The sequence below is a fragment of the Ovis aries genome, chromosome 1 (genome assembly GCF_016772045.2).
Source record: "Ovis aries strain OAR_USU_Benz2616 breed Rambouillet chromosome 1, ARS-UI_Ramb_v3.0, whole genome shotgun sequence".
In the NCBI taxonomy this organism is placed as follows: domain Eukaryota; kingdom Metazoa; phylum Chordata; class Mammalia; order Artiodactyla; family Bovidae; genus Ovis; species Ovis aries.
Genome location: NC_056054.1, coordinates 97,658,490 through 97,683,025, shown reverse-complemented (window position 1 = coordinate 97,683,025; position 24,536 = coordinate 97,658,490). Strand labels below are relative to the sequence as shown.

General features: G+C 40.4%; 1 protein-coding gene across 32 annotated transcripts in view; it reads right to left on the bottom strand.

Moving 5' to 3' along the window:
• PDE4DIP (phosphodiesterase 4D interacting protein) overlaps positions 1-24,536 on the bottom strand; it is a 204,784-nt gene that overhangs the window by 159,592 nt on the left and 20,656 nt on the right. For all 32 annotated transcript variants that reach the window (XM_060413545.1, XM_027973777.2, XM_060413529.1 and 29 more), the window contains exon 3: positions 19,712-19,857. In XM_060413545.1, the coding sequence (XP_060269528.1) occupies positions 19,712-19,857 (146 nt within the window). The remainder of the gene's footprint in view (positions 1-19,711; positions 19,858-24,536) is intronic.

Below are 24,536 nucleotides of genomic sequence, written 5' to 3'. Positions count from 1 at the left end.
GCATCACTGACTCGATGGACGTGAGTTTGAGTGAACTCCAGGAGTTGGTGATAGACAGGGAGGCCTGGGGTGCTGCAATTCATGGGGTCGCAAAGAGTCAGACACGACTGAGCGACTGAACTGAACTGAACTACATGACCAAGCAATTCCACTTCTAGGTATACACCCAAGAGAAGTGACACATATGTCCACATAAAATCTTGTATATGAATGTTCATAGTAGCATCATTCACAATAGTGAAAAAAAGCAGAAACATCCCAAATATACACAAAGAGAAGAATGAATATGCACAGTTTAGTATATTCATATAATAGAACACTACTGACATAGACTACAACATTAATGAACCTTGGAAATGTTATTCTAATGTCAAATGAGCCAGGCACAGAGTCATATATTGTATGATTCTATTTATACCAAATTTTCATACTAGACAAATGCATAAAGAAATTAGATGAGTGGTTTCCAGGGCCTGGGAAAATAGGGACGAGAAAGTGACTAATTATGGGTATGATGGTTTAGGGGGAGTGATGAAAATTTCCTGGAACTAGATAGAGGGAACGGTTGCACAGCTCACTGAATATACAAAGGACATGGAACTGTACACTTTAAAACGATGAATCCTATGGTATGTAAATTATATTTCAATAAAGCTGTTATTTTAAAAAAGAAGAAAAAAAACCAAAGCTGGGAGAAATAACATGTACAGTCCTTTGCCTTTACAAAGTATTCTTTTACGATAAAGGTCCAATTCAAGTTCAGTTCACTTCAAAGCAAATGATTTAGAACTGACCATTTCTAAATGTATATCAATCCTACTTAGATTATGGGGTCCTAACATAAAGACTAAATAAAGTATACTCTAAGTGGCCCTCACTATTAAATACTCATGGATTACTATGTTCTATCAAAAGTTAGAACTGCACTCATTTCACACACTAGCAAGGTTATGCTCAAATTCTCCAAGCAAGGCTTCAACAGTATATGAACGGAGAACTTCCAGATGTTCAATCTGGATTTAGAAAAGTCAGAGGAACCAGAGATTAAATTGTCAACATTCACTGGATCATAGAAAAGGCAAGAGAATTCCAGAAAAACATCTACTTTTGCTTCATTGATTATGCATGCCAAAGTCTTTGACTGTGTGGATCACAATAAACTGTGGAAAATTCTGAAACAGGTGGGAATATCAGACCACCTTACCTGCCTCCTGAGAAATCTGTATGCAGGTCAAGAAGCAACAGTTAGAACTGGACATGGACCAACAGACTGGTTCTATACCAGGGAAGAAGTACATCAAGGCTGTATATTGTCACTCTGCTTATTTGCAAAACACATTATGTGAAATGCTGGGCTGGATGAAGCACAAACAAGAATCAAGATCTCCAGGAGAACTACCAATAACCTCAGATATGCAGATGACATTACCCTTATGGCAGAAGACTAACAGGAACTAAAGAGCCTCTTGATGAAAGTGAAAGAGGACAGTGAAAAAGCTGGCTTAAAACTCAGCATTCAAAAAACTAAGATCATGGCATCCGATCTCATCACTTCATGGTAAATAGATGAGGAAACAATGGAAACAGTGACAGACTTGGCCTCCAAAAGTCACTGTGGACAGTGACTGCAGCCATGAAATTAAAAAACACTTGCTCCTTGGAAGAAAAGTTATGATACACCTAGACAGGGTATTCAAAAGCAGCATATTTTCCTGGGCTCCAAAATCACTGACGATGGTGACTGCAGCCATGAAATTAAAAGATACCTGCTCCTTGGAAGAAAAGCTAGACAGCATATTAAAAAGCAGAGACATTACCTTGCCAACAAAGGTCCGTATAGTCAAAGCTATATTTTTCCAGTGGTCATGCAGAAATGTGAGAGTGGGACCAAAAAAAGGCTGAGCACCAAAGAACTGATGTTTTTTGAACTGTGGTGTTGGAGAAGACTCTTGAGAGTCCCTTGGACTGCAAGGAGATCCAATCAGTCCATCCTAAAGGAAATCAGTCCTGAATATTCATTGGAAGGACTGATGCTGAAGTTGAAGCTCCAATACTTTGGCCACCTGATGCAAAGAGCTGACTCATTAGTAAAAACCCTGAGGCCTGGAAATATTGAAGGCAAGAGGAGAAGGGGACGACAGAGGATGAGATGGTTGGATGCATCACCGACTAAATGGACTTGAGTTTGAGCAAGCTTCAGGAGATGGTGAAGGACAGGGAAGACTGGTGTGCTGCAGTCCATGGGGTCGCAAAGAGTCAGACATGACTCAGTGACTGAACAACAACATCAACAATCAAAAATTAAAGTTTTCTAATATCCTTACATTAAAACAGAACACACAGTCCACTTTATATTTTGACACAGGAGAAACATACTCACTAGGCTGCTCTGAAGAACATGCATAACTTCTGCAGAACATTCTAATAAGGAAAATGTCAATCAAAGTTGATTAACTTGGTCTTTCACCTCCACACAAGGTTTCTGTCCAGAGTTCCAGAAGTCAGCTGTTTACGCCTGCCTCAGAAAGCAGACTGAGAACTCTACGAACATCTGGTTTTTTTCTTTGGGGTTGCAAAATAAATCGTTCTTTTGAAACTCTGTTTCTAATATTTCAACATAATCCTTGAAGTTCAGAGTTTTTTAAATGCCAAAATATTAACAATATCATTAGATTTTTTTCCCCTTTAAACCCAGAAGCATACAAATACCCATCTTCTACACAGCCTTTTCTTGAAATAACTGGCCTGATGGCAGGACAGCTAACAACAGAGCTGTTACATCAGGTCGATAAATAAACCCTGTCTTAGGCAATGTCATTGTGTAGTTAGGACAGGGGTTCCAGTGAAGTCTCTGCTGTCTTCCCCAACCATGGATACATAACCATATCACCTCCAATCCTGGAATAACACAGTGTCTTCATCATCACATTACAGCAGTACGAACTATATAAAAACAAAACAAAACAAATAACAACTTCCCTGGTCACCAAAAATAAATGCCCCAGCCAGAAATAGTGCTGTCAGAGACAGTTAAATGAGCTCCATGCCAAAACAACAGTTGTGCTGCACTGATGCTGGGAGCTCCAAGAACTAGACTCCAAACTAGATTCTCCTGCAGTTTGGCCTGACCAACACCAGCAGGAATTACTTGTGCTTGCTTACAACTGGTTGGACCCAGAAAGATTGTTTGCTGAGCTTTTCATATTCAGGGGGAATATTTACTTTTCTAAATTTTCATTAATTCTTTCTCCATTTTTCCCTAGCAAAGAAGGTGATTTTAAACGCACAGCTAAGACTTTCTCTAGGCATAGAAATGAGTTCAAACTGATACCATGGACAACCATGGCTGTAACAATAAGGCTTTGACTGTGAGTTCAGAGTAAAGAGGGGGAGAAAACCAACTTGAACCCCAGTCAACACTCTAGTGCTTCCGCTACGACAAAAAGCCTTCTGTTTCTGAACTTGCTGTCTGCTGCCTCCAGAACTTTTCATGGGTAGCAGTGTAAGCCTGCAAAGTCATTCCTCTTCAATTTCCACTCAGCTTTGACTTCACTATCTCCAACTAGCCCCTAAGGACTTGATTTAGATATTACCTACTAAAGGAAGCCTGCATGCATGCTAAGTTGATTCAGTCATGTCCGACTCTGTGAGACCTCATGGACAGAGGGGCCCACCAGGCCCCTCGGCCCCTTTGTCCATGGAATTGTCCAGGCAAGGATACTGAAGTGGGTTGCCATGCTCTCCTCCAAGAGATCTTCCCAACCAGGGTTCAAACCTGCATCTCTTATGTCTCCTGCATTGGCAGGTGGGTTTTTTACCACTGGTGCCACCTGGGAAGCACTACTAAAGGAAGCCTGCATGCGTGCATGTTCAATCACTTCAGTCATGCCCGACTCTTTGCCACCCTATAGACTGTAGCCTACCAGGCTCCTTTATCCATGGGGATTCTCCAGGCAAGAATACTGGAGTGAATTGCCATGCCTTCCTCTAGGGGATCTTACTGACCCAGGGATTAAAATTGCATCTCCTGCTTTGACGGTGGATTCTTTACCATCAAGCCACCAGGGAAGCCCAAAGAAAGCCTATCTGATCCCAAAGTCTGGGTAAGGGCCCCTCCTGAGTGCTTCCACAGCATTGTGATGATTAAATTCTGTTGTAATTGGCTAATCTGTAAGCTCTGTAAGAGCAGGAACCATGTCAGCATATTCATTACTGTATCTGCAGTGCTTAAGACACTATGCTGTATATAGTAAGCACTTTAGAAATATTTGTTGAATAATTAGACAAATAAAGTGAACACACAAAATTTAGATAATACAAAAAGTACTAAAGAAGGCAAAAAGCATGGCTAATCCACTCACTCAGACTTAATCACTTTAAATATTTTGGTATATGTCCTTACAGACATTTCTATTTTTTTCTCCCTCAAAAATGAGATCTTATAAATACTATGATGTCACTTCTATGTGGAATCTAAAAAAGACAACAAACTAGTAAATACAAAACAACAGAAGGAGACTCACAGATATAGAGAACAAACTAATAGTTACCAGTGGGGAGGGAGGGACAATATGGGGGTGAGAGAGTGAGAGATACAAACTGTTGGCTGTAAGATAGGCTCAAGGATATATTGTACAAAATAGAGAGAATAGCCAATATTTTTAATAATGGAAATAATGGAAATTTTAAAATTGTATAAAAATGAAAAAAATTTTAAATGAGATCTCTTGATGAAAGTGAAAGAGGAGAATGAAAAAGTTGGCTTAAAGCTCAACATTCAGAAAACGAAGATCATGGCATCTGGTCCCATCACTTCATGGGAAATAGATGGGAAACAGTGGAAACAGTGTCAGACTTTATTTTTGGGGGCTCCAAAATCACTGCAGATGATGACTGCAGCCATGAAATTAAAAGACGCTTACTCCTTGGAAGGAACGTTATGACCAACCTAGACAGCATATTAAAAAGCAGAGACATTACTTTGCCAACAAAGGGCCATCTAGTCAAGGCTATGGTTTTTCCTGTGGTCATGTATGGATGTGAGAGTTGGACTGTGAAGAAAGCTGAGTGCTGAAAAATTGATGGTTTTGAACTGTGGTGTTGGAGAAGACTCTTGAGAGTCCCTTGGACTGCAAGGAGATCCAACCAGTCCATTCTGAAGGAGATCAGTCCTGGGATTTCTTTGGAAGGAATGATGCTAAAGCTGCAACTCCAGTACTTTGGCCACCTCATGCGAAGAGTTGACTCATTGGAAAAGACTCTGATGCTGGGAGGGATTGGGGGCAGGAGGAAAAGGGGACGACCGAGGATGAGATGGCTGGATGGCATCACTGACTCAATGGACGTGAATCTGAGTGAACTCCAGGAGATGGTGATGGACAGGGAGTCCTGGCGTGCTGCGATTCATGGGGTCGCAAAGAGTCGGACAGAGTCGAACATGACTGAGTAACTGAACTGAACTGAACTGAATTATTTTATGTAATACCCAAATTGTTATTGTTTATTCTTAAATTTGTAATTGTTATTACAGACATCCTTCCAAGCCAGTATATTGCTCTACGATGCTCTGTTACATGCATATGTGTGTGTTAGTGTTAGTCACTCAGTCGTGTCCAATCCTTAGCGACCCCATAGACTATAGCCCACCAGGCTCCTCTGTCCATGGAATTCTCCAGGCAAGAATACTGGAGTGGGTTGCCATTCCCTTCTCCAAAGAATCTTCCCAACTCAGGGATCGAACCCAGGTTTCCTGCATTGCAGGCAGATTCTTTACTGTCTGAGCCACCAGGAAATTCTATTCCCTTAGATGTTATTTAAGTTAAATTTCGTGTAATTTAAATTTCTTATGTCCCTAATCAGAGTGTATACTCTCTGAGAATGGTAACTCATATACATCTCTGAATCATCTACTAAGAGTCATTCTTTTTATTTATAGTTCTTAAGAAAAAAGTGATTCATTTGATGCCTATTTTTGGCAATGTTGCTTAGGAATGAAAGTTGCCCAAGTTCTGTGGAATGACTGTGTGGAATCCCTCTGAAAAGTCATGTTTACAAGAAGAAAAATATTCTGTGCTTATGATTGCCAAAACTTTAGGATTTACTCTCCTTCCCTTCTCATCTAATAACTTTGTGAAAGTCTCAAGACAGTAGTCAAATGAACACCAGTACGCCTGGGGCACTGTAGATTAAGGAACAAATGCTGTTCTAAAATTTAAACAAGAGAAAAAGAAAATGCACTTAACCAGTAGCATTCATTTTCCAAGGGTATAATTACAGAGAAACTCAAGAAGCACTTGAAATGGCTTGACCTAAAGGCAGAAGTGACATGACCCAGATTCACTTAAACTAGAACAGGAAACCCAGGATGTGGTAACTCAGATCTCCATAAAGGTAGAAAAGTTCCTTTTAGGACTCATCCCCACCTTCACACCAGACTTCAAGACCCAAATGGAAAAATTTGCCAGGATGGGTGGGGCCTCAACAGGCTGACTCACTGTGGTTGGATTCAGACTGCCCAGAAAAGCTAGCTTCAGACTATAATTAAGCAAACATTGCAGCTGGTCTAGCTGGCATTTTCATGTCAAAGACAACATTATTAGAGAATGTGTAAACAGGGGAGGGCAGTGGAGGCCTCCTCTAGACCTTAAAACCACAGATATCCACTAACTCCATGGCTTTTCTGTAGCATTTGACATTTAATTCTCTGCATAAAACCAAACTGCATACATTTCACTAACATAACCTCTCTTTCTGAATAGTCCTTTCATTTCCCCAAGAACCTTGTCTCTTGGCATTACCTTGGCTCTGCCACTTTATACCTGTATAGCTTTCATGGAGTTCTTTGAGTCTCGGTCTCCTCACTCATATAATGAATGTAATATAATATCTATCTCATAAGTTAGGAAAAGGAACTGAAGAAGAGCTGAAATAAAATACATTAAGTATCTAAAAAGTGTCTTGTTATTGTTTAGTTGCTAAGTTGGGTCCGACTCTTTTGCCTAAACCCTCCTCAGAATTATTTTACTCACTCAGTGAATACTGAAGGAACACAAATACAGCATAACAAATGTCAACACTTTTCAACAAGTTTAGCTTAGTTGATGAACATCTACTGAGCACTTACTGTGTACTCTGATTATGCTAGATTCCAGAGACTAGAAAAAGATGAACAAGAGGTTTCTCTGCCCTTGAACTGCCTAGAATCTAGGTATATACTTTGAGATTGGAGAATTAGGGTAGGCATCCTAAAGACAAAGGAAAAACAGGCCCTTAACTAAAACTTGAAGGATAAGCAAGCTTTAACCAGGTAAAGACTATGAGAGAAAAGATATTCCAGGCAGAGGAAATAGCTGGAACAAAGACTGGGGAGTATGAAACACCTTTTAATTGCAAGCAGTTCAAAACTACAGAATAGAAAGCATATGATGGAGAAATCAGTCCTGGGTGTTCATTGGAAGGACTGATGTTGAAGCTGAACCTCCAATATTTTGGCCACCTGATGCAAAGAGCTGACTCATTTGAAAAGACTCTGATGTTGGGAAAGATTGAAGGCAGGAGGAGAAGGGGATGACAAAGGATGAGATGGTTGGATGGCATCACCGACTCAATGGATATGAGTTTGGGTAGACTCTGGGAGTGGTGATGGACAGGGAGGCCTGGTGTGCTGCGGTTCATGGGGTTGCAAAGAGTTGGACACGACTGAGCAACTGAACTGAACTGAACTGATGGAGAATATTGGGAGATAAAATGGCTTTACAGTTTACCTGGGAAAGATGAAACTGCACTCTGTGCCCATCTAAACAGGAGGAGTTCATGACTCCAGTCCCATATGTGCCAGTACTTTCATTATCACCAACCAGAAAGTACTTACTGTTTTAGGTCACAAAAAATGTCAAGTATTCTGTGTATTATGAGACACTGGGTGAGTTCCTTTGTTACTCTCTTTGTGCCTTTATTTCCTCAGCTATAAATTGAGGTGATGATCATGCTTTCTTCACAGGGTTGCCATGAGTGTTAAATGAGATGATATTGTACATATTGATACTTAGAACCCTACTTGACACACAGGAGGTGATCAACACAGGTTAGCTAGTATTATCTATGTGCTGCTCCAGTCTCACTCATCCCAGAGATGCTGGGGATGGGTTGGGTGCTGTGATCAGTGAGAAAGCATACAGGAATGAATTTTTCTCAACACATGACTGTGGCCATTTGACTTCTGACTATGTAAAATAACCCAATCACCTGTCAGGATGTGGTATATAAACTCTATGATGCTGAAAGTTACAATTTCTATGCATCCTGGGTCCCTCAAATATTTTTAATTTTAATTGGAGGCTAATTACTTTACAATATTGTGGTGATTTTTGCCATACATTCACATGAATCAGCCATGGGTGTACATGTGTTCCCCATCCTGAACCTCCGCCCCACCTCCCTCCCCATCCCATCCCTCAGGGTCATCCCAGTGCACCAGCCCTGAGCACCCTGTCTCATGCATCGAACCTGGACTGGCGATCTATTTCACATATGATAATATACATGTTTCAATGCTATTCTCTCAAATCATACCACCCTTGCTTTCTCCCACAGAGTCCAAAAGTCTGTTCTTTACATCTGTGTCTCTTTTGCTGTCTTGCATATAGGGTCATCATTACCATCTTTCTAAATTCCATATATATGCATTAATATTGGTATTTTTCTTTCTGACTTACTTCATTCTGTATAAGAGGCTCCAGTTTCATCCACCTCATTAGAACTGATTCAAATGTATTCTTTTAATAGCTGAGTAATATTCCATTGTGTATATGTACCACAGCTTTCTTATCCATTCATCTGCCAATGGACATCTAGGTTGCTTCCATGTCCTGGCTATTGTAAACAGTGCTACAATGAACACTGGGGTACATGCGTCTCTTTCAATTCTGGTTTCCTCGGTGTATATGCCCAGCAGTGGGATTGTTGGGTTGTATCGCAGTTCTATTTCCAGTTTTTTAGGGAATCTCCACACTGTCCTCCATAGTGGCTGTACTGGTTTGCATTCCCACCAACAGTGTAGGAGAGTTCCCTTTTCTCCACACCCTCTCCAGCATTTATTGCTTGTAGACTTTTGGATTGCAGCCATTGTGACCAGCATGAAATGGTACCTCATTGTGGTCTTGATTTGCATTTCTCTGATCATGAGTGATGTTGAGCATCTTTTCATGTGTTTGTTAGCCATCTGTATGTCGTCTGTGAAGAACTTTCTGTTTAGTTCTTTGGGCCACTTTTTGATTGGGTCGCTTATTTTTCTGGAATTGAGCTGCAGGAGTTGCTTGTATATTTTTGAGATGAATTCTTTGTCAGTTGCTTTGTTTTCTATTATTTTCTCCCATTCTGAAGGCTGTCTTTTCACCTTGCTTATAGTTTCCTTCATTGTGCAAAAGTTTTTAAGTTTAATTAGGTCCCATTTGTTTATTTTTGCTTTTATTTTCATTACTCTGGGAGGTGGGTCATAGAGTATCCTGCTGTGATTTACATCAGAGAGTGTTTTGCCTATGTTTTCCTCTAGGAGTTTTATAGTTTCTGGTCTTACATTTAGATCGTTAATCCATTTGGAGTTTATTTTTGTGTATGGTGTTAGAAAGTGTTCTAGTTTCATTCTTTTACAAGTGGTTGGCCAATTTTCCCAGCACCACTTGTTAGAGATTGTCTTTTCTCCATTGTATATTCTTGCCTCCTTTGTCAAAGGTAAGATGTCCATAGGTACATGGATTTATCTCTGGGCTTTCTATTTTGTTCCATTGATCTATATTTCTGTCTTTGTGCCATTACCACACTGCCTTGATGACTGCTGCTTTGTAGTACAGCCTGAAGTCAGGCAGGTTGATTCCTCCAGTTCCATTCTTCTTTCTCAAAATTGCTTTGGCTATTTGAGTTTTTTTGTATTTCCATACAAATTGTGAAATTATTTGTTCTAGTTCTCTGAAAAATACCATTGGTAGCTTGATAGGGATTGCATTGAATCTATAGATTGCTTTGGGTAGTATACTCATTTTCACTATATTGATTCTTCTGGCCCACGAACATGGTATATTTCTCCATCTATTTGTGTCATCTTTGATTTCTTTCATCAGTGTTTTATAGTTTTCTATATATAGGTCTTTTGTTTCTTTAGGTAGATTTATTCCTAAGTAGTTTATTCTTTTCATTGCAATGGTGAATGGAATTGTTTCCTTAATTTCTCTTTCTATTTTCTCATTGTTTGTGTATAGGAATGCAAGGGATTTCTGTGTGTTAATTTTATACCCTGCAACTTTAATATATTCACTGATTAGCTCTAGTAATTTTCTGGTGGAGTCTTTAGGGTCTTCTATGTAGAGGATCATGTCATCTGTGAACAGTGAGAGTTTTACTTCTTCTTTTCCAATCTGGATTCCTTTTATTTCTTTTTCTTCTCTGATTGCTGTGGCCAAAACTTCCAAAACTATGTTGAATAGTAGTAGTGAGAGTGGGCATTCTTGTCTTGTTCCTGACTTTAGGAGAAATGCTTTCAATTTTTCACCATTGAGGATAATGTTTGCTGTGGGTTTATTATATATGGCTTTTATTATGTCGAGGTATGTCCCTTCTATGCCTGCTTTCTGGAGGGTTTTTATCATAAATGGATGTTGAATTTTGTCAGAGGCTTTCTCTGCATCTATTGAGATAATAATGTGGTTTTTATCTTTCAATTTGTTAATCTAGTGTGTCACATTGATTGATTTGTGAATACTGAAGAATCCTTGCACTGGAGTAAAGCCCACTTGGTCATGATGTATAATCTTTTTAATATGTTGTTGGATTCTGTTTGCTAGAATTTTGTTAAGGATTTTTACATCTTGTTCACCAGTGATATCGGCCTGTAGTGTTCTTTTTTTGTGGCATCTTTGCCTGGTTTTGGTATTAGGGTGATGGTGGCCTCATAGAGTGAGTCTGGAAGTTTACCCTCCTCTGAAATTTTCTGGAAGAGTTTGAGTAGGATAGGTGTTAGCTCTTCTCTAAATTTTTGGTAGAATTCAGCTGTGAAGCCATCTGGTCTTGGGCTTTTTGGGTCCCTCATTTAAAAACCGGGACAGTGATGCTTGTTTCATGCAGGTGCATAAAGACAAAATAAGGCAATTTATTTTGAGAGGCACTTAACCCACTTCTCAAGTCTACAGTTCTGGAAAGAACAAAAATCACTCCACCAATGCATCCTCTGGCAATGGGGCAGAGAGGGGAGTGTCTTTACAATAAATCTGATGGGGCCTTCCTGGTGGTCCAGTGGCTAAGATTCTGTCAGGGAACTAGATCCCCTGTGCTGCAACCAAGACCTGGCCCAGCCAAATAAATGAGTGAAAGTGAAAGTGAAGTCGCTCAGTCGTTTCCGACTCTTTGTGACCCCATGGACTGTAGCCCACCAGGCTTCTCCGCCCATGGGATTCTCCAGGCAAGAATACTGGAGTGGGTTGCCATTTCCTTCTCCAGGGGACCTTCCCAACCCAGGGATCAAACCCAGGTCTCCTGCATTGCAGGCAGAAATAAATGAGTAAGTAAATATAAAAAAAATGATAAAACAAAGTTGACAAGGTTTAAAATTAATTCACTCTTTCAAAAAGTACAAATGAAGCATACATACTAAGCAAAACTCTTTTTACCATGGGAAACAATACCTGTTAATTTACACCTACCAGAGTAAAGTTGAATAGGCTCACCTGTGTCACTATTTCTGACCCCCTCACTGTGCTCGTCCTTCTCTACCCACTCATACTGTTGGTCGGGAAAGAGAATGCAAGAAAAGGGAAGAAACTGTATCTTGGAAGCTCTGTTCCCTTTGCCCCTTCTTCCTGCATCAACATACTGAAGAAAGATGCTGTCACTTCCACTTGTTAATTGACCAATGATGTATTTTCCATAATGTACCAGTATTTACATTTTTAGTTTATTATTGCTTACTCTGGAATCAAAGGCTCTTTCCCCTAGAATTTCCTACATCAACAAATATTTCAGAAGCCATCATATTACTGATCAATCACTTTTTACTGATTGAGTACCTTTACTATTACTTATTTCCTTGCTCCAAGTCTCCCTCCTTACCTCCCTTAACTAAGTCTGTTTAGTCTGCTTTAGGGAAATCCCACAGACTGGGCAGCTTGTAAACAACTGAAGTTTATTTCTCACAGTTCTGGAGCCTAGAAGTCTAAGATCATGGTTCCAGCCTGGCCAGGGGAGGGTTCTCTTCTGGGTCACAGATGTTTCCTTGTATCCTCCATGGTGGAAGGGGCTAGGTATCTCTCTGGAGCTTTTTTTTTTTCTTTTCTTTTTAGTGAGAAAAGTGACATCTTTATTTACATGTTTTCTTCCATTATGAATGTGGACATCAGTGCCAGACAGTTCCTATAGAAATTGAAGATATTTTCATGATGCATTATTATTGTTGTAGATCTCAAAATGACATTTAACACCCATCATTACTTATGTTTAATTATTAGGTATGCTGGTAGACATTGTTATTTAAAGATTAACAAAGAAGCACATATATTACTGTATCATACATTTGTACCTTTTATATTTCTAATAATTATAATTCAGTATAATTGGAGCCTCTTTTATATGGACTAATCTCATCTATGAGTACTCCCCCGTTATGACTTAAGCACTTTCCAAAGGCCCCACTTCCCAGTGCCATCATCTCTAGGGGTCTGGATCTCAACATATGAATTTTTAGGGAACTCAAACATTCAGACTATAGCATCCATCTAGCCCAGTCTATTTATGAATCTACTTCTCTTCCTTTCACCCAAATTTCCCCTCCATCTGGAATATTATCATCTCCTTCTCTGATTGGTAAAAATTTAATTTGTATTTTAAGACCTCACTCAATGTGCAGCCCCCAGAAGAGGTGTCCTCTGATTGGCTGCCCTTCTCTGTCTTTTAATAAAATTAAACATTCTCTCTCAAGATCTCAGAGTACACTGTCCTTATCTTTATGATGATGACACCTTGTATTATACTTAATGCAATGTCTGTACTTCCTAGTAGATTATAGCTAAGGATAGGAATGGCATTTTATTTACAGTGGTCAAGTGTTTGTTGCAGGATAACTGAAGTCAGGATGGTGTCATGGTCTGAATGTGCAAGCCCCCTCATTCATATGCTGAAATCCTATTCTTTGTGGACGATAGTACTATATTAGGAGATGGGCCTTTGGGATTAGTATCTTATAAAAGAAACTTCAGAGAGATCTCTAATGCCTTCTGCCAGGCAAGAAAATAGTGAGAAGGCATCAGCTATGAACCAATAAAAGGGACCTAACCAGAAGGTAACCATGACAGTGAAAGTGTTAGTGGCTCAGTCACGTCAGATTCTTTGCAACCTCATGGACTGTAGCCCACAAGACTCTTCTGTCCATGGAATTCCCCAGGCAAGAATACTGGAGTGGGCTGCCATTCCCTTCTCCAGGGGATCTTCCCAATCCAGGGATCGAACCTGAGTCTCCTGCATGGCAGGTGAATTCTTTATCGTCTGAGCCACCATGCTGGTGCCCCATTCTTGGACTTCCAGCCTTCAAGACTGTGAGAAATAAAGTTATTTGTAAGCTGCCCAGTCTCAGTTATAGCAGCCTGAGTGGACCAAGACAGATGGATTCCTGACTGCTCAGCCCAGGCCTGTATCCCCTGGCTGTTTGCTTCATGCCCTGAAGGATCCGACCCTTCTCTGGCACAAAACCTTCAGCATTAATATTTCCCTCTCCCCATTCCAAGTATAGCTCTCAACTTTTATCCCAAGGCTACTGAACGCATGATTTAAACTTTAGAGAAATATCATGTTATTTAGAGTTTTAGGGTAGAACACTGGAATGTGTCCCTCTCCCTCCTACACTTCTTTCCTAACTAACGTCTCCTCTACTTTTCAAATCCTTTCATGGAGGTTCTTCATACAGCAGGTGCTATCACTCAAACTCTACAGAATGGATGGGTGGATGAATGGATGTAAGAATGAACAGACCTGTGAGCAGGACACAGCTCGGTTTACTGACAATGACCTTTCTGACAAATATGTATGTTGTAGCCTTTCTGTTATTTAGTTAGTGCTTGACCATGTAGAGGAGAGATATTTAAGATATATCTCTTACTGGCCTTTTCTCTTCATCTTTGCATCAAGTGCTCCAACACTTTGGCCACCTGATGCAAAGAGCTGACTTATTGGAAAAGACTCTGATGCTGGGAAAGATTGAATGCAAAAGGAGAAGAGGGCAGCAGAGCATGAGATGGTTAGATAGCATCACCGACTCAATGAACATGAATCTGAGCAAACTCCAAGAGACAGTGGAGGACAGAGGAGCCTGGTGAGCTACAGTCCATGGGGTCACAAGGAGTCAGACATGACTTAGTGACTGAAAAACAACAACTGGATCCTAGCTTGATTTCTGTCAATGGTTCCCAGCATTGAGCAGTAAAGACCAATCAGCAGTATTAGACCTGAATGCTAAGAGAAAAAGACTTAGGACTCCATAGGTGAAAGTCAGCTGACCCCTGCTCATCAACCAGCTCAGCCTATTATTCTGTCCTCTCTCAAAGCATCCGGCCATCCATCCTATCAGTGGAAGTGACATCCTTCATTTCTACAGGCCAAATCACCAATCAACCCCAAGGCACATGCAGGCAGACGGCCTTTCAGAGAGCACCCACACAGCTTTGAGAGGTGCTGCAGGTGGTGCTAGTGGTAAGAACCCACCTGCCAATGCAGGAGACGTAAGAGATGCTGGTTCGATCCCTGGGTTGGGAAGATCCCCTGGAGGAGGGCATGGCAACCCACTCCAGTATTCTTGCCTGGAGAATCCCATGGACAGAGGAGCCTGGGGGGGCTATAGTCCATACGGTCGCAAAGAGTCAGACACAACTGAAGCAACTTAACAAGCACAGGACACACGCACACAGCTCTGCTCACCCTTTCTGCGCTGCAGCAGATGCAAAAGCAGAACAAAGAGGAAGGGGTTGGATGGTACAACCCCCACTCCCACTACCAGCACCACAGCTGTTCAGAGGTTTGGTCCTCAAAAGCCATTTAATATTCCTGCGAACTCTGTCTTTTTTTTTTTTTAAACAGTAACCATGACAACTCTGAGCAAAAAGAAAAAAAAAAAAACAAGAGTAGGCTGTTTCAATTCTCAGGCACACATTATATGGAACATATTCTTTATCCACAGGAATGTCTGGTATATTAGGTCCTAGTGAAACATTTCCATTTACACATTGAGAAAAGAGGGGGGTAAACTCATGCCAATACTGCTTTAGTAACCCTTTTTTGAAATGGAATGTTTATTATTTTATATCAAAAGTTATCCATTCAGGAATGAAAGAAACCCACACATCTCGGGGCAATTTTTACACAATATTCATGTGCGTCCCAATTCCTGGGTAACCCCCAGGGGGCATCAGAGAGCTTTTTCCTTTTTTAGCTCACAGGGATGTGAGAAATCCTGGGTGCTCTTTCCAGGTGATACAAATTCCAGTGCTGTGCTCAGTTGCTAAGTCCTGTCCTACTCTTTCTGAACCTATGGACTGTAGCCCTCCAAGCTCCTCTGTCCAAGCTCCTCCTCCAAGCCCAGACAAGAACATTGGAATGGGTTGCCATTTCCTTCTCCAGGGGATTTTCCCAACCCAAGGATCCAGCCTGCATCTCAGGTCCCCAGCATTGGCAGGCAGGTTCTTTACCACTGAGCCACCTGCAAATTCCAGTAGATAGGTTCTATTGTGCAGACTTCCTTGGATCAAGCCAGGGCACAGGAAGCTGGTGGCATGTGTTACATTGTCAGTAATTTTGTTTTTGGCCAAGCGTCCTTGGCGACTCAGATAGTAAAGAATCTGCCTGTAATGCAGGAGACCTGGCTTCGAACCCTAGATCAGGAAGATCTCCTGGAGAAGGGAATGGCAACCCACTCCAGTATTCTTGCCTGGAGAATTCCATGGACAGAGGAGCCTGGTGGGCCACAGTCCATGGGGTCGCAAAGAGTCAGGGATGACTGAGCAACTAACACAGCACTAAGGATAACCCTATCAAGATGCAGAGCACTTCAAGACTTAAATCAGGAGTTTCAAGCAACAATGCCAGATTCTTGTTGAAAAGCCAACAGCTGTGGTTGAGCCAACTCATGGTGCAAACAGTATTCAGATACCCAGAGTGCTCCAAGCCAGCAACAGAGAATGTAATGCTAACCAATTGACTAGATCTCCTGGGTTCAGTACAGCCAAGCTACAGATTCTCAGGGTGCCATTTAAACTCCCTAAATTTATCTGAGAAGTAATCCAGGGATAAAAATGATAAGACAGAATCAGTGGTACAGGTGATAGCTCATGAACCACAGTGCTCAGTACATAGTTAACAGTGCGTAAGATTATTGGGATAAATGCTCTTAAAAGAGACACCGTTATGATAAGAATACTCATTCCATTGTTGTTCAGTCGCTAAGTCATGTCCAATTCTTTGACAGCCCATGGACTGCAGCATTCTAGGATCCTCTGTTCACTAGCTCCTGGAATTTGCTCAAATTCCTGACCATTGAATCGGTGATGCTATTTAACCATCTCATCCTCTGCCCCCTTCTCTTTCTGCCTTCAATCCTTCTCAGCATCAGGGTCTTTTCCAAAGACTCAGCTCTTCAAATCAGAAACCAAATTATTGGAGCTTCAGTTTCAGCATCAGTCCTTCCAATATTCAGGGTTGGTTTCCTTTAAGATTGACTGGTTTGATGCCCTTGCTGTCCAAAGGACTCTCAAAAGTCTTCTCCAGCACCACAATTCAAATGCATCAATTCTTCAGGTCTCAGACTTCTTTATGTTCCAACATTCACATCTGTACATGACTACTGGAAGAACCACAGTTTTGACTACATGCACGTTTGTTGGCACAGTGATGTCTCTGCTATTTTAATATGCTGTCTAGGTTTGCCATAGATTTTCTTCCAAGGAGCAAGCATCTTTGAATTTCATGGCTGCAGTCACCATCCACAGTGATTCTGGAGCCCAAGAAAATAAAATCTGTCACTGCTTCCACTTTTCCCTCATCTATTTGTTATGGAATGATGGGACCAGATGCCATGATCTTAGTTTTTTAAATGTTGAGTTTCAAGCCAGCTTTTTCAGTATCCTCTTTCACCCTCATCAATAGGCTCATTAGTTCCTCTTTACTTTCTGCCATTAAAGTGGTATCATCTGCATATCTGAGGTTGTTGATATTTCTCCCAGCAATCTTGATTCCAGCCTGTGATTCATCCAGCCCAGCATTTCTCATGATGTATATACTCTGCATATAAACTGAAAAAGCAGAATGACAATATACAGTGTTGACATACTCCTCTCCCAATTTTGAACCAGTCCATGGTAGTAAGTAAGGTGTTCTGGTATTCCCACCTCTTTAAGAAATTTCCACAGTTTAGTTGTGTTCAACACAAAAGTCAAAGTCTTTAGCATAGACAATGAAGCAGAAGTAGATGTTCTTCTGGAATTCCGTTGCTTTCCCTATGATAAATGTTGGCAATTTGATCTGTGGTTCCTCTGCCTTTTCTAAGCCCAGCTTGTACATCTGGAAGTTCTTGATTCACATACTGTTGAAGCCTAGCTTGAAGGACTTGAGTATAACCTTGCTAGCATGTGAATTAGTACAGTTGTACAGTAGTTAGAATAATCTTTGACACTGTCCTTCTTTGGGACTGGAAAGAAGACTGACCTTTTCCAGTCCTATGGCCATTGCTGAGTTTTCCAAATTTGCTAACATAATTGGGTGCAGCACTTACACAGCATCAACTCTTAGGATTTTAAATAGCTCAGCTGGAATTCCATCGCCTCCACTAGCTTTGTTCACAGTAGTGCTTCCTAAGGCCCACTTGACTTCACACTGTAGGATGTCCAGCTCTAGGTGAGTGACCACACCATCGTGGTTATCTGAGTCATTAAAACCTTTCTTGTACAGTTCTTCTGTGTATTCTTGCTACCTCTTCTTAATCTCTTCTGCTTCTGTTAGGTTCTTACTGTTTCTGTCCTTTACTATGCCCATCCTTGCACGAAATATTCCCCTGATATCTCCAGTTTTATTGAAGAGATTTATAGTCTTTCTCACTCTATTGCTTTCCTCTATTTCTTTAACTGTTCATTTTAGAAGGCTTTTGTATCTCTCCTTGCTAGTCTCTGGAACTCTGCATTCAGTTGGGTATATCTTTGCTTTTCTCCTTTGCCTTTTGCTTCTCTTCTTTCCTCAGCTATCTGTAAGACTTCCTCAGACAACCACTTTGCCTTCTTGCATTACTTCTTCTTTGAGATGGTTTTGATCACTGCCTCCTATACAATGTTACAAACCTCCATCCATAGTTCTTCCGGCACTCTGTCAGATCTAATCCCTTTAATCTATTTGTTACCTCCACTGTATAATCATAAGGGATTTGATTTAGGTCATACCTGATAGCCTAGTGGTTTTTCTAGTTTCTTCAATTTAAGCCTGAATTTTGCAATAAGGAGCTCATGATCTGAGCCACAGTCATCTCCTAGTCTTGTTTTTGCTGACTGTTTAGAGCATCACCATCTTCAACTGCAAAGAACATAATCGATCTGATTTCAGTACTGACTATCTGGTGATGTCCATGTATACAGTTGTCTCTTTTGTTGTTGGAAGGGGGTATTTTCTATGACTAGTGTGTTCTCTTGGCAAAACTCTGTTAGCCTTTGCCCTGCTTCATTTTGTACTCCAAGGCTAAACTTGCCAGTTACTCCAGGTGTCACTTGACGTCCTACTTTTGCATTCCAATCCCCTGTAATGAAAAGGACATTTTTTTTTTTTTAGTGTTAGTTCCATAGGGTCTTGTTGGTCTTCATAGAACTGTTTGACTTCATCATTAGTGGATGGGACAGAGACTTGGATTACTGTGATCTTCAATGGTTTGCCTTGGAAACAAACGAGATCATTCTGTCATTTTTAGATTGCACCCAAGTACTGCATTTCAGACTCCTTTGTTGATTATGAGGGCTATTCCATTTCTTCTAAGAGATTCTTGCCCACAGTAACAGATAAAATGGTCACCTGAATTAAATTTACCCATTCCCGTCCATTTCAGTCCACTGATTGCTAAGATGTCAATGTTCCCTCTTGCCATCTCCTGCTTAAACACGTCCAATTTACCTTGATTCATGGACCTAACATTCCAGGTTCCTATGTAATCCAGGTTCAGATGTTCTTTATAGCATCAGACTTTACTTTCACCACCAGACACATCCACAACTGGGCGTCGTTTCTGCTTTGGCCCAGCCACTTCCTTCTTTCTGGAGCTATTAGTAATTGCCCTCCACTCTTCCCCAGTAGTATATTGGATACCCTCTGATCTGGGGGACTTAACTTCCAGTGTTATATCTTTTTGCCTTTTCATACTGTTCGTAGGGTTCTCCAAGAAAGAATACTGGAGTGGCTTGCCATTCCGTCCTCCAGCACATCACATTTTGTTAGACCTCTTTGCTATGACCCTTCTGTCTTAGATGGCCCTGTATGGCATGGCTCATAGCGTCTTTGAGTTATGCAAGCCCTTTTGCCAATGATAAAGCTGTGACCCATGAAGAGGAAAGAATACTCATAATCCAAGCTAAACTATTGGTCATATTATTATAAGATATCACTATCCCCATATGCCCTCTAACTGGAATAATGATTACCTACCCATGTGACTTACCTTCTCAAAGTCTCGAAGAGCCTGGGTTTGCACCTGAAGAGGTCTTTCAAATGCTCTCAAGGAATGCCCAAAGGGGACCTTGTCACCACTTCTCCAGGTCTGTGACTGCACAGGAGGGCCTCGATCTTTGGTGTCAGTAAGAAAAGCTGCCAGTGAAACAGAACAACAGAAAATTTTATCTAATAGTGGCATTATGAACATTCCAAACTTCATGTCCCAGCAGAATTTGGTTTCTGCAAAATATGAACCAATTCTAGGCCACACAGAAGCAGTTCACGTGAAGTAGCCTACAGTAGATCTTATTAACAGTGGTCCCGAGCGCAGCCCACTGGTTTATGTCCATGCACCTTTATAATGTGATGTTCCTGCTCCTGCCATCAGAAAGTGGAGTCTGCTTCCCTCACACTTGAATCTGGGTTGGCTGAGTAACTTGCTTTGACCTAGAGATGGTGATGAAAATGCCACTTTGGGATGAATTCCACAAATTGGGCCTTGAGAGGCTTTGCATTTCTGTTCTTGCCTTCTTAGAACCCCACAACCACAATGCTGGGAAAAATCCCAGATTACCTTCCTGGGGGATAAAGGCCAAGTCCTAGGGGAATGAGGATGCCAATCACCACTGCCAGCCACCTGAGAAAAGGTGTCTCAGACCGTCAGTCCCATACAAGCTATCAGAGGATGGCAGCTGTTTGAGTAATTCAAGTAAGACTAACAGAAGAAATGCTCAGTTTCCCAACATCCAGGATTGTGAGAAATAATATATCATTGTTGTTTTAAGCCATGAGTGGGCAAACTTTTTCTTACAGGGCCAGATAGTAAATACTTTAGGCTCACGGGCATGATCTCTGTCACAACTACTTAACTCTGCCCTGGTAGCTCAAAGCAGATGCAGAGAATATGATAGAGAATGAGCATGACCGTGTTGTGATAAAACTTTATTTACAAATACTGGCAATTGGACCCATGGGTGCCAGTTTGCTGACCCCTGTTTGAAGCCACTAAGTTTTAGAGTGGTGTGTCATGTGAAACCAACAGTAACTGAAATAGCTTTATTTGGAAAAAAAAAAAAATCAAGCTACTAGCTAAGAAGTATTTCTACAAATCTCTTTATAGAGAATCTTTCAGATTATAGTATAGGAATAATAACAAATGTAACAACCGACACTGTAACAGGTGTTACAAAATAGTTTCACGTGAATTATTTCATTTATAAATAACTGCTGAGAATTTCCTGGTTGTCCAGTGGTTAGGACTCTGCTTTCTCTGCAGGGGGCCCAGGTTTGATCCCTGGTCTGGGAACTAAGATCCCACACACCTCACAGCCAAAAATAAATAAATAAATAAAAAGTTATTGCAACCATTGAAACAGACTGAAATAGACTGATGTGATTATTACATCCATTTTACTAATGAGTAAATAAAGCTTCAGGAAATTTTCCCAATACCAAAATTTTCCCAATACTACTAAAAGGGCTTCCCAGGGTGGCACTAAGTGGTGAAGAACCTGCCTGCCAATGCAGGAGACGTAAGACATGCAGGTTCGATCCCTGGGTAGGAAAGATCCCCTGGAGGAGGGCATGGCAACCCACTCCAGTACTCTTGCCTGGAGAATCCCATGGACATTGGACCCTGGCAGGCTACAGTCCATAGAGTTGCACAGAGTTGGACATGACTGAAGCAACTTAGCACTCAAGAATGCATGCACACTGCTAAAAAGTGGCAGAATCAATATCACGTCTCTTCCGTTCAACCTTTCTAACAGCATGCTAACATCATGTTATTTTAGCAGCAAAGGGGACTATAACAGGCCTGAAAGGGAAAAACAGGCAAAGAGACAGAGACACAATCTTTCCATTAACCAGTGTAAGCACTCCCCTGGGAGAAGTTCATGAAGGCTAAGCTGCTACCAACCCTATGCCTGCCTTGGAGAAGTAACACTGTGGGGAATAAGAAATCAGGGCTTCCTTCAAGCATAGTACACAGATGACCTCCAACTAAGGCAGGCTTGGGGTTAGACTCAGGTCGAAGACATATAAAAACACATCTTTTCTTGACTGACAGTAAGAAGAAGCGAGCCTTTATTACTGAACTTATTTAATCAGAAAGAATGGCAGACATCACAACACACTGAGCTCTACAGACACTGTCAGTGCAAGTGACAGTGAAATGGGCTGTGGGCGACTCCAGGCCCACTGAGAGAAAGTTAGTCACACACAGACACGTGGACAAAGGCCATCCGAAGGGGCCAAGAGGCAATAATGCCACCATATGCTCTTTTTCTTTCCTTTCTTCCCCCCGCCCTTTTCCTTTTCTCTTTCCTTCCTTCCTCCCTTGTACATTCTTGTCTCTTTTGTTGAAAATTAATGGACCATGTATGCATGGGCACCAAAAACAAAACAAAAAACCAAGTAGGACTACATTAAACTAAAAGGCTTCTGTTCGCAAAGGAAACCATCACTAGAAAGAAAAGGCAACCTCTGGGATGGGAGAGGACATGCTTCCCTCCCTTCTTCCCGCTTTCTCTTTCTGCAAACTTGCTAGAAGGAATGCAAGAAAATGTCCCCAGATACTTCAATCAACTTCTCAGATTTTTTTTTTTAATTTAAGAAAAGGGAATTCTCTGTTTTTAAAAAAGAAGTAAAAAGAATACAAAATTATCAGGAAGATGACAATGAAGGGAAAGATGAAGAAGAAAATAATGATGATAAATAGGGTGGTTCCAGTGCAGTTTTATTTTCTGGTTTAGAAGTATTTAACTACTCATAACTACTCATTACCTCACTGATTTTTTAAAAAAGGAAATATAAGGCTATATGGTTTGGTTTTAAACTGGACACTGTACAGTATCTTTTCATTTCTGTAAAAATAATATATTATCAAGTGTGTCTTTAGGTGGCCCTGTTCTTAATGGTATCTCTCAACAGCCTATAACCTTGCCTGGTAGAGTAGCAAGGTTTAAACTAGCACAGAAATTTAAAGCAGGTTTTATTGGTACATAAGACAGAAAGTTACAGATAAGAGTTTGGTTTTTTCCCACCTTAAGTCGTGTTTGATTCAGTTTGTACAAAGTAATTGTTGTAATGTTAATTGTTTATCACACTGTGATTGCAAATTAATAAGAATAGTAATAGTAATAATGGTGCACCGGTTTTGTTGAAAACTTGATATTTTTAAGTAAATGCAAATGTTCAATTAAAATAAATTAGAAAAAATTACTTCTTACACATTTACATGAAATTAAATAAGGTGATTAAATGAAATAAAATTTGATAAAACAGAGCAATGTATTACAGTTAGATTCATAGAATATGATAGAAAGAGAAGAGACTTCAAAGACTAGATCTAGACACAACAAAAATGTTTAAAAAAAAAAGATTGCATATGAATCCTGACCACCAGCTAATTATGAGAATTTAGGCAAATCTTTTAATTTTGCTGAGCGCCATTGCCTCTGTAAAAATAGGAATAATAATGTTTACCTCATAGAGCTTTCATATGGATTAAATGAAACAATAAAAGTAGCCAACTGAATACCTTGCTTATAATAGACAATTTCTTCTTTACCCTTCCACTTTTGCCCTAGTCTTTCAATTTTTACCTCAAATCGGAGGATCTTCATGCTCAAAATGAGTACGGTAGACCTTTAGAACTTATGGATTTTACATACACAATTAAAATGCTAATTTTAAATGATTCCAAGTCCTTAACACATTCAAATCAAGAAGTTTTTTCTGCAGGGTGCATATGAGCCATCTGCGCTTCAAGGCTGGTATGAAAAGGCAAATCACTTAGCAAAGTAGGTAAAATGCCAAGTGACTGAAAGTTTTTGTGAAAAATAGCCCCCAAAAGAGAATTATTTTCACTTTGGTTTTGTAATTTAGGCAGACCTCTAGCTAATTTTAATGCAGGAATAATATATTATTATGTACACATTAATAATAATATTTACAGGTGTTTATTCCTTGACAAGCTCTGTACTAAGAGCTTTTCTTTTTTTAATGTTTATTTATTTATTTGGCTGCAAGTCAGGTCTAAGTTGCGGCATGCAGATTCTTCCTTGTGTCATCTGGATCTTTCACTGTGGGGCACAGACTCAGACTCTCCCGCGCTTAGTTGCTCTGAGGCCCATGGGATCTTACCCCCAACCAGCGGTCAAACCCACGTCCCTTACATTGCAAAGAGGATTTAAAATATTTTTTTTAACTTAAACTTTTTATTCTGTATTGGGGTATAGCCAATTAACAGTGTTGTGGTAGTCTAAGGTGAACAACAAAAGGATTCAGCCATACATATACATGTATATCCATTCTCCCCCAAACTCCCCTCCGATTCAAGTTGCCACATAATATTGAGCAGAGTTCCCCATACTATACAGTAGGTCCTTGTTATCCATTTTAAATAGAGCAGTATGTACCTGTCCATCCCAAATTCCCTAACTATCCCTTCTCCCCATTCTTTCCCCTCCAGCAATTGTAAGTTTCTTCTCTAAGTCTGTGAATCTCTTTCAGTTTTGAAAGTAAATTCATTTGTATCATTTCTTTTCAGATTCCACATATAAGGGATGCCATACAATATTTTGCAGGGAGGATTCTTAACCATTGCACCACCAGGGAAGTCCTTGAAGAGCTTTTCTAATCTCACTTATGAGGTTGACACCATTATTATACCCATTTTAATGGTATATTCGAGATTTCATTCTAGTGGAAGCATCTATTTTAATCATTTTACAAGTGACTTTAACTTGCAATTACAGAATTGCTAACAGTATGAAGAGTTCAAAGCATTTCAGTTACGAGTTACTGCACTGTGCTGCAAAGGTGATGTA